The sequence below is a fragment of the Mytilus edulis genome, chromosome 7 (genome assembly GCF_963676685.1).
Source record: "Mytilus edulis chromosome 7, xbMytEdul2.2, whole genome shotgun sequence".
Taxonomy (NCBI): domain Eukaryota; kingdom Metazoa; phylum Mollusca; class Bivalvia; order Mytilida; family Mytilidae; genus Mytilus; species Mytilus edulis.
The window spans coordinates 12212158-12223591 of record NC_092350.1 but is presented as its reverse complement, the minus strand read 5'-3'; the positions used below and the strand labels follow the sequence as shown (position 1 = coordinate 12223591).

General features: G+C 31.9%; 1 protein-coding gene across 1 annotated transcript; it reads left to right on the top strand.

Annotated features, from left to right (window-relative positions):
• Positions 1-1938: 1938 nt before the first annotated feature.
• LOC139529952 (uncharacterized) lies at positions 1939-10644 on the top strand. Its single transcript, XM_071325951.1, has 7 exons — positions 1939-2069; positions 3190-3546; positions 4255-4524; positions 5850-6140; positions 7800-7874; positions 8694-9652; positions 10426-10644. Exons 1-6 carry the CDS (start codon positions 2006-2008, stop codon positions 9485-9487), a joined length of 1851 nt encoding a protein of 616 aa, XP_071182052.1. The 5' UTR covers positions 1939-2005; the 3' UTR covers positions 9488-9652; positions 10426-10644.
• Positions 10645-11434: the final 790 nt, after the last annotated feature.

The window sequence follows — 11434 nt, the reverse complement described above, 5'->3', positions numbered from 1 at the left end:
TGTTCGTTGTGGTTGCTTATTATCGAGTGTTAAATCCATTCAATATTTCTGTGAAAAAACGCGTTATTTAAGTTTTATACCGTTTAGTAGAGCCAACCCCTTATTTTATTGAGAGTAATATCCGTTCCTTCAAACTTGTAAAATTAACATCTTAGGTCTAAATAATTGACTTTAGTTATACATACACTAAGTTCAAAACGTCCTGACCTAGTGTTGAATTTTTTACTTAATATGTAGATCTATTAGATTTTGGTCTCAAGTATTTAAACTACATGAACAGCTGACACTGATTCCGGATGCATGATTTCCTCGTTGCACCGAAGATCCATTGGAGGCATGGGGCTGTTTTCTGCTCTTTGGTTGGGTTATAGTCTGTCATGTACAGTCTCCGTTGCCATTCTTAATTCTATTTTAGAAAATTCGTGTTAAGAGTACAAATATTTTTTGCTGAAACGTTATTTCGCGTAACTTATAAAAATCAAATCTAAAAATCAAAGGTTTCTAAACAAGTGTCATTGTTGGAATGCGAAGCACTTATCCTTTTGAACAGCTGAAGTAATTCCCTATTATTTGATGGTGTAAATGTCCTGCTAACTTCTTTTTTTTTCTGTGTGAATTTCTAAGTTCTTGCGTATAAAAAAGAAGATTGCAAATGAGACAACTGTCCACAAGAGACCAACATGACACAGACATTTACATTATAGGTCACCGTACGGCCTTCAACAATGAGCAAAGTCAGCTATAAAAGGCCCCGATATGACAATGTAAAACAATTCAAACGAGAAAGTTAACGACTTTATTTGTATACAAAAAAATTAATGTATATTTATCTGTTAATCGTTCGTTTGACCATGATGTGTGTCAACCTTCGCCTTGTACGATTTTTACTGAATGATTATGATTTTCCTAATTGCTCTCTTGAAAAATGTAAAGCTTAATTCAGAAATGTAAAAATATATTATAAATTTGCTAAAACACTGGGGATATTGTATTGACATTTCTACTTGGCACCTACTTTATATAGGTATAAGAAGATATGGTATGAGTGCTGACGAGACAACTCTCCATCCAAGTCACAATTTATAAAAGTGAAATAGGTCAAAGTGTAGCCTGAGCTTTGACACAGAAAGAATAGCAAGATATAAAGGGCCCCATAAATGTCTAGTGTAAAACCATTCAAACAGGAAAACCCAAAATTAAAATCTATAGAAAAAAACGAGAAACGAGTCATACTTCTGAACCATATCAACAATAGACAACCACTGAACATCAGGTTCCTGATAACATATGAGAGCTGCAAAAAAATAATTGCAGTAGGTTTAAACGCCAACCTTCAACAAAACTGAAACAAAATGTAATATCACAACATATAAAGGAACATTCTATATTATCAATTGAAATGAAGAAATGAATATACACTGAACGAATAAATTTCATAACACAATGTAAATAAAAAATGCATTAAAAAAAGAAGGATTAGATGTTAAACTATATCAACAAGACGACCATAAATAACCTTGGAAAAAAGGCGATAAAAAAAAAGTACACAAGTGATATTGCACAATTCTGTTGCAGATATTCTCTTTTTTATATAAAGGTTGGAACGTCAACTATTTTATATCTAGATAGTTGCTGTATATATTAACCAACTATAAATAGTAGAAATAAAAAGGTTACTTTTTGCTTGGTGTTCCTGATTGGAAGGATCTACAAAGAAAGTGAAAACAAAGAACAAGACTAAAATTCAGATAATTTACGAGAACTGTACGCCATCTTTAAAATTTAGGATTTTAAAAATAAATAAAAAAACACATTTCTAGGTTAATTGTTGCAATACAAACATACGGAAGGAAGTACAATTATACTTTTTATTACAATTTAACAATATGCAATTAAGAATTATTGATTCAAAATAGGATGCACTTGAATGGTCAATATGAAATAAAATGGGAAATATCAAATCACAAGGACAAACCATGCATCACGGAAATATTAAAATTCGTGAATGAGCCTATTTCATTTCAAAATGAGTGTTACTTTGTTTACATTTGTAATTGTTCTAACTCAAGGTAAGCTGAATTTTGAGGACTAGTTTTAATGAAGCACTCGTAACACTAAGCACATATCAATTTACTAATACTTATTTCTTTGTAAGCATTTGAAAAACATGTTTCATGCCATATTATTTCAAATATTTCAAATGTTTTGCTTTGAGCGTTCCTGATGAAGGTAAATCCAGAAAAGTGCTTTGGACGTATGAAATTATTAAACCTGTTGTTTTCCATTTTTTAATGCATGACCGATACAGGAAATACTATAATACTTCAACTGATTTGCTCTGTCATACTATATTTCTTTCATGATCAGAAGAGGACTATAAAGGACATTATGTTATAGCTGTTCATTATCTTCAGTTGGAAAAATTGACATATAAATAGTCATCAATGCTTAACAATTTGTATATGCGCATGTGCGTGGATGAATAATTCTTTAATTATTGTTGTTACTGAAATTTGGAAATACTATACAAGCTGGAATCTTTCTAGCAATCCATTTTTATTGGGAAACCATCTAGGAATTCTAATAAAAGACTTAGTAAGGTTTAGATGATATTAAACTTTGACTAATTGGTCATAATACATAAAATGTGACAGAAATGTTATACAGCCACTTAAAATCTTACGTTCATAGAAAGACATAAGAGTCAAGAGCACTTCCTTGAACCTGTACGTTTGTGCACTTAAAATTCTTCTTCGTAAAGAGTTCAAAATTCCCCAAATTATATGTATCAACATAAATGACTAGTAAGTGATAAGATTTACTTTTTAAAAGATATTATACGAATATAACTTATAACATCTCTACTATCATTTTGCAAAGATCATTAAAGAAAAACGATACAAAGGTACACAATCTTATGATAACTTTGAAGATTTGAAATTTAGTCAACCAATTCAATAAACAAAAGAAATTAAAACAAACAAAATCATAATCAATTCAATTTTGTTGTTTCACTTTAGTGTTTCTACTGATCGTTTGTTTTCCTCTTATAGTTGATGTGTTATTGTCGGTTTAAGTTTGCAACCCAGATTTGCTTCTCTCAATCGACTTATGACATTTGAACACCGTTATACTACTGTTGCCCTTATTTAATTTTTAATAATTCTTAAATGATTATATCAATCACAGATATTACCACACAAGTTAATGTTGATCTTCAAGGGCCTTTGTATGCCAAGAGTGGTGATACAATATGGGTTAACTGTTCATCAAATACTGTACCAGCAGGGGAATCAGCAGAATTCCTTCTAGACGGGGAAACAATAAACAGCTTAAGACGACACAACAACGGTTGCTACTCGGCAAGTACAAGCAAAGAGTGCACATGGGACATTTGTCAGTGTTCCGAGAATGGAAAGACATATGGAATACGAATAAATATGAATCAACAAAAACCAGATGAAAATGTAGAGATTGTATGTTCCATGAAATTTAAAACTGGTCTGACATTTTATTTAAATGACAGCATATCCATTAATGTATTAGGTAATAATGAATTTATTTAAGGTTGGCGCTCCCCTCGGCAAAACTGATATTTAACAGTTTCGTCCGTTTGATTTTCAGCTTTTTTGCATTTTTTAAGGTTTCCTCACTTATGTTATAGACTTTCTACCAACAATGATTTAGAGCACAAAAGTTAAATATAGCTCAAGAAACAAATATCACTAACACGAAGCTCTCGTTTACGATATATATACGAAGAAAACACGAATATCTGTTTATCGTTCATTTTCTGGTCTTTTATCCCTCCCTGAGACAGTTTCCCTCTTGACGAAAGCAAGCTTGATAACGTTTCATAACTGATTGTGACGTTGCATATAACTTCTCCTCAGACATTTTGACGCCGCTGATAATGCCTGCTCTTTCCTCAAAACCGTGATACGAGAGTTACGGGGAGACTGAGCAGGGAGATATAAGCATACGGAAGGATGATAATAAAAGATATATCTAAAATTTAATCATATTGATGCAAGATACAATGAGTTACATAATATTTTCAAACCAGGTCAACAATCATGGCACACCAAATTCATTTCTATTTCTTTATGTGATTTTAGTTTGCTGAATAATCATTGAATAAAAAGAAATACCATACAGATGTTGCATTAAATTATGTTTGTCACAACAAAAAATATTGCATGCAATGCTTTTTAGGTGTGTTTTTAAGGTCAAGTCTTCCTCTTTGATTTGCAGATATAACCAACCCAAAGATCTCCCCAGTTGGTTCACCTTTGGTATCTGGAACAAACATTAATCTAAGTTGCAGTCTTATTACAACTCTTGATATTCAAATGCATTGGGATTGTCTGAATTTGACATCACTTCAGTTTGAGCAGACAAAGGCTACATACACTGCAACATTTTTCCTACATCTAAGATCAAGTTTCAATGGAAGGAAATGCACTTGTGTTGCAAGATTCAAGCAAATCACTACATCATCAACTATAACTTTGAATATTTCAAGTAAGGTTTGACTTGAAAAAAAATAATAAAACAGACATTAGATATGCAATTAATCTTTATTGACCAATATGTAATATATCCAAGAGTTGACTGGGGGTATAGAAATATTGTCATCATTTGAGCTTTCACATTCCTGCGTTGAAATTTGAATCTTTGTCTGAAGTGAATTTTCCGTGTAAGGTGAGAGTCACCAATATTAATGCTGAAAAAGGCTTCATAAGCTAGGAACAAATATTATAAATACTTTTTTTCTAGTTAATTATATAGGGTTCTTCAAACCTGAGTAACCCGCCATTGCTTTGTCACGTGTCCTATTATATTACTGAAAATAATAATCTCAAGTAAAAAAGGGACGAAAGATACCAAAGGGACAGTCAAACTCATAAATCTGACAACGCCATGGCTAAAAATGAAAAAGACAAACAGAAAAACAATAGTACACATGACACAACATAGAAAACTAAAGAATAAACAACACGAACCCCACCAAAAACTAGGGGTGATCTCAGGTGCTCCGGAAGGGTAAGTTTACATAACTAAATGATAAATAATACACTTGCCCTAGAGCCGTCACATACAGGGCCTTTTTTGACACTATGATCTAGATTAAGAAAAAGACAAGTATTGGCAATGAAATGGTACTATCTCAGACATGCATCATATATTTCAATAATATGAGTGACTCATATGTCCTTTTAAAATATTAAAAGAAAATTTCTTTGTGAAAAACTTTTACATTATTTTCGTTTTTAATTGCGTAACATTGGTTTTGATATTAATTTTGTCATCACAGGCATTTAGTAAATTTTCTTCCTGGGCTATAGAAACTGAAGCCTTAACATATTCTTTTAAATGAACAGTTGTCCATATCTTCTCAATTGTTTACACATTGTTCAAGAGAAAACGATCGCTTTGACGAAGAACTTTTTGTTGGCTATTTATATTTTATGAGACTTTGTAAGTGATAGAAAATGCCGTGACCACATCTTTTTATTTGTATTTTTGATGAGCGTACGGTTTTCAGAGTATGACAATTATCAATGGACTTTAATTTTTCCAGATATTTACCTAATCAACACATGTTCAGCATCAAATATATTATAGAAATTTTAGATATCACATTAATGGGATATAGGAGTGTTTAAGTGTAAGAATAGAAAAAAGGCTCATAAGAAATAGTCAGAATTTCAAAGCAACGTTTTGCTTAATTTTATAAATCCTTTGATTTATTACACAACTTATCAATGCTGACATATGTTTTAGTATAAAAGGTGTTGCCTTAACCATAAACGGTCAACAAATACGTTTCCTCATTGTTTTTTTAGGTCCACCACTTATTACAATAAGCAATCCAACAGAGTGTAATGTTACTTCGAATATTATGCTATTTTGCGCTTTATCCGGTGAACTCCAAACATATGGCTTTTACTTATGGACCCATAAAAAGAATGGACATTTCATCAGACATCTTAAAGGAAATGTTAACAAAGTCACATCGACTCTTTTAATCTCGTCATGTTCATTTGAAGATTCCGGTGAATATATCTGTCGTGCATGGAATCAAATCGGAAAGGAGAAATATGAATCGAACAAGACAACAACAATTACAGTCAATCGTAAATATTTTCTTCTTCTTTAATATCAATGAAGTAACCAAGATCAACATCCTCAAATTATCTGGTGCTACCATTCTAGCTTTATTTAATTGATACATTACTCTCGTATTATTAACAAATTAAGTTTTACTTAATGCAAGTTGCACCAGGAAATAATACGAAAATAATACTAAGGTTATCGGTAAAAGCTATTTTAGATTTCTGTCTATAATGTATATAAGCAAATTACTTTCAAAACTTTTAGCATTGAGCATATGTAATGAAGATCTTTTCAAAAGAATGTATTGCAGTCACTGTAATTTGTACATATGGTATCAGTATTTTCAGGAGCAATAATTTATTTCACCCTGTTCTCTGTTTTCTCTGATTAAAATTGCCCAACCTATCCACCACATATCTGAAGAAAAAGAAAAGAAAATACAAACAATGAATCAGTAAAATCAAAAGAAACATATAAAAACACTTTTTGTATGGTTGCATATTTATTTTACACCACTCTTCTAATGCCATAAAATGATAAACGTGACATGTATGATCATAATTATATCAAATCATCTCTAACAATTAAAATTGATAAGGAGATGTCTGTTGTTTCCCTCTTATAGTTGATGTGTTTTTCTCGGTTTTAGTTTAAAACCCGGATCGTTTTCTCTCAATCGAGATACGACTTTCGAACGGCAGTATAGTACTGTTGCCTTTATTTCTTGATATATTGTCCAATACATAGTATAAGTATATGATAAGGTTTGCCTTATTCAGTTGTTTTAACTACAGTTAAATGTTTTGATTCTGTATAGAATATATACTGAAAACGCACTCAGCTTTATTAATTTATTTACATTTGTATGTATATTATAGACGCTCCTATAACACTTAGAAAAACAGGTACATTGAACCTAGTTTGACGTATGCCGTACAGTTTTATAGCAATACTCCAACTGATTCAAATAGTTGGTTTATGTATACTGAGTTCTTCTCTTTCTTTGTTAGATGTAATTTTAATATTCAAACAAATAGACATAAAATGGTAAAACAATTGCATACCCCACTATTATTTATAAAAGAAAATGCACATTCATAAACTATCGTGTTTCATACAAAATGCCCATTTGAAAGAGAAATTTGTTTTTGTAACAAAGGCGGGGTTCGTGTTGCACAATCTTGTTTATTACTGTAAACCAAGTTATTTTCGCAAGCGATTCATTTTCGCGACTCTCGCGAGTAGAAAAATATCGCGATTTAAATCAAGCAAATAAGAAAATCGCAAATTTTAAAAGCCGCGGAAATGGACAAGAATTGGTATAACGCGAAATAAAATATCCGCGAAAAAAAGTTGGTTTACAGAGATAACTTAATTGGATCTGATTCTTATCCTATGTAAACTGTTGGTTTTGATGTCGAAAATTGAGAATACCTGGTAGAATAGTAAAGATGGGCATAAGGCGGAACATCCACTTTTGTGTATTTATGCGCTTGCGCTTAAAGTAGATATATTGCGATTATACTGGTTTACGATAATAGGTATTCATATATTTTCTTCTAAACCAAAACAAAAAAAGGTGTGAAGCGCAGATTAAAACTATACCACAATGGAAATAATCAACAACGAAAATACATAAAAGTGCAACACTAAAAATCTCAATTTATGTTAATTTGTAGAGAATATATATAGTGATGAGTACGAGAAAATGAGTACACAGCACAATGTTAACATGACAACAGAAAGACACACAGGTACAAATTAGTCTGTAGGCAATTAAAAACGAGGTCCAATAAAGATGAAAAATAGAAAAAAGTTTTATTTTTATTGATCTTTCTTCACATTAAATAAAATATGATTTATTTCGCACTTTCCAAACATTTTGTACATGTAAAGCACTAAAATGATCAAAAGTAAGATGTCGTTATCATGATTAGAAAAAAGTGGATGATGATTTTGAAAATGAGGCTATCAATAACATGTAAAACATATCAAGTTTCTAACATAAGCTAACATACAAATTCAGAAAGATGTGGTAAAAGATGGGCGAAAGATATTAGAGGGAAGGAAATTCAAGGACATTCAAACTCAAAGATTGAAAATACACTCCATGGCTAAAAAGGAAAAAGATAAACAGACAATTATATTACACAAGACACAAAATAGAAAATAAGGACAAAGCAACACGAATCACACCAAAAACTAGTGGTAGTATCAAATCACCAAAAAGTTCCCACTCCACATGTGGCACCCGTCTAGTACAAATGTATCCTTGAGACCAAATATCGTGGAGGATTCCAATGTAGAATCATCTGTAGATCGCCGTACGGCCTTTCAAACCCATAACCATACAAGCTGTAATAGCCATCAAACGTCGTTTGGACACTTTGTCATTATCAATATTTAAAAAAAAACAAGATACTTTTCATCCTGTTAATATACCAAAACAAAATACAAACACGCACGCAATAAAAAAAAAACAAACAGAAAAAACCTTGTCTGACGTGTATAGTCAATAGGATAACAACGACAAAGAACGGGCATACAAAGTTACATGCAATTTATATTTACAGACAGTAACCTTAGCATAACATATGGACCATTAGCTGGTGGACTCGTATTATTTGTGTCTTTATTCGTTGGAGTGAATATTGGGATAAGTCGGAAATGTCGAACTGTGAATTTAGAAAACAGGGGGGAATTTATGAGACCAAACGTTTCAAGCAGAACCTCCATTGCAAATACCGCCACAGAACTGCGTCAAATTGAAAACAATTTGTCAGTATATGAGTCGATAAATGAAAATGAGATGATACAGGTTCCTGCTGACATTGGTGTGCAAGATAAAACCGAGTCGGCAAGTGTAAGCAGCTGTTCCCAAACTAGTAAATCATCATCGCCATCAAATCGATCATACTTGGAAGTTGTAGATTATAGTTTTTATTTAAAGCCGTATGAAATATTACAATGTCACAGAGATTCTGATTTTGTACATTTATATAGCACAACAGTAAATAAATTTGAAAAAAAATCAGATTCGTCGAGCACTGAATCATCAATGTGTCCTCAGCGTTATGGTCGTTCTGAATTAAAACAAGGGTCTCTTGAACAATTAACTCTTTCATTTCTACCAATAAATTCGAACGAATCAAATGGAAACGATGAAAATCCAATAAAATACATGAAGGAATGTTGTGATACAAAGACACCGGCGATTATGATTGAAAATATATCAGAGAAAATGAAAAGAAACAGTTTGTCGAAATCGATATTAAATTACGAGGATATATCTGAGGCTAATTCGAACCAATCTAGTGAGATTCAAAGCAGCTCCAATAAAACAAGTGCGATGAGTACAATTCTGTAATAACAATAGGTTACACCTGAGACGTCCCTTCTAGATAACTGGTCGTGTTTAAAGTATTGGTTAAAATACTTAATGATATCTCACAAACATTATCAAAATTCATGAATCTAATTTTAAGGTTAGATACACCCTGTTCTTTGATTATCATGCCATAGACAAAATAAAGTTGGCTAATATTTCTTATCTGAAAAAAGATTATTTTTAAATAACAATAGCATTGGACAACGAACAATTGAAATGACGTCAAGTTCAGATGGAAACGTGCAAACAGATGTACACCTAACAATCATTGCATATACTATTAGTTAGACTAGTTATATAAAAGAGGGATGAAAGATACCAGAGGGACAATCAAACTTATAGATCAAAATAAACTGACAAAGCCATTGCAAAAACAAAAAGACAAACAGACACATAATAGAACAGAGGACATAACATAAAAAACTATTGACTATAGTCGCCGTCACCTGAAATTCGTAGCGGTTATCGGTAAAAATAATCTGCAATATCAATCGCATGCACTCGAGATATAGTTTTTCGTATTCCATTCATAAATCGTCAAAAGAAAAACAACTACTGACCTACCTTTAATGTGATCACACTGTAATAATCCTGACCTTCACATTTTCCAGAATGTTTTCCATTGTAATTCCGCCGTCTTCGTTTCTATGAGGATCCTTTGTTTACATATGACGCACGTCACTTTCGGAGTTTCCTGTAATGTTCTTTTCATTGATGTGATAAAGTTTCCCGCGCTTTATGCAAATTTTATGAAGTTGACCTCCACGGAAACATTTCCGGTCAAAACAATGGCGGATTCCACCATTCAAAATCGTCTTGTAAAACTGCTATATTTTGGGGCCAAAAAGGGGTCTTACTGAACCTACTCCTTTTGTAAATACGCCAGACGCGCGTTTCGTCTAAAAAAGTCTCATCAGTGACGCAAAAACATTTAAAACTTTTTGGCGCAGTTATTTGTATTTCAAAGTCGTAAACACTAATCCTTCAAATAGAAATGGATACAGGAAAAAACATAACTGAAGCAGTACATGGACGATTGCAATTTATGACGGTAAAAAAACTGACTTTCTTCTATTAATGATTTATCTTGTTTTAAATGTAGTAGTAGTAATGAAGAGAACAAAGGCATCTTCAAATTATATTATTTTCTTGAAATTATTGTTATCAATTTTACATACTACAAAAAGGATAACATGAATCACCATAAATCCTAGAGGGAGGACAACATACCAAACCAGACACCAACAAAGAGAAATTACAGCCTACACAATGACTTTGCTCGGTATATCAAGTTCTCAGTAGGGTGCTCTTGACTTATCCCGAGTTACATACTAGAAGAGTCCTCTTATCCTAGTAGTATGGTCCGTTCATTAATAAAAGTTTCGAGGTCATTTGCAAGTAGTTTTACGGCAATAAATAGTTACATAAATTAAGTTTCTCCCTATAAAAGTCCAAGAAAATAAACAACCATATAACGTAGATTCGATAGAAATGCGCAAAGCACGAGAGGAAGAAAAACTCATAGTTGTTAGTGGTCAGTGTTGCTTATTTGTATTGTTTGTTGTGTAAATTAAGTTGTAGTCCTATACATTACATTATATTATATACGCATACAAATTACAATCTTTAAAAAATACACAGCTACTTTTGCATAGGTACTATTTCTGTACCAAAAATCTAAAGTTCTGGAAATCTTCTTTTAATATTCAGTACTATGTTGTTACTTTAAATTATTGTATTATTTAGATACCTGTATTTTAAACTACTTGATTTGTACTTGAAATTTAATTATTACAGATTTTTAGATACATCGTTACATTTTCAGCATTTTAAAAGTTAGTCTTGTTCAAATATCTTACAGTTATGATTTTCAAACATGGAATCTTGTGATCACTGTTGGTATTATGTCTGTACCAAAACCTTATG

Bases quoted from the DNA above. Each gene is read 5' to 3' on its own strand.
- LOC139529952 (XM_071325951.1), top strand. From the start codon at position 2,006: ATGAGCCTATTTCATTTCAAAATGAGTGTTACTTTGTTTACATTTGTA. The intron at 3,547-4,254 runs GTAATAATGAAT...TTTGATTTGCAG, and splicing joins CATATCCATTAATGTATTAG to ATATAACCAACCCAAAGATC. The intron at 6,141-7,799 runs GTAAATATTTTC...GTTAATTTGTAG, and splicing joins AACAACAATTACAGTCAATC to AGAATATATATAGTGATGAG.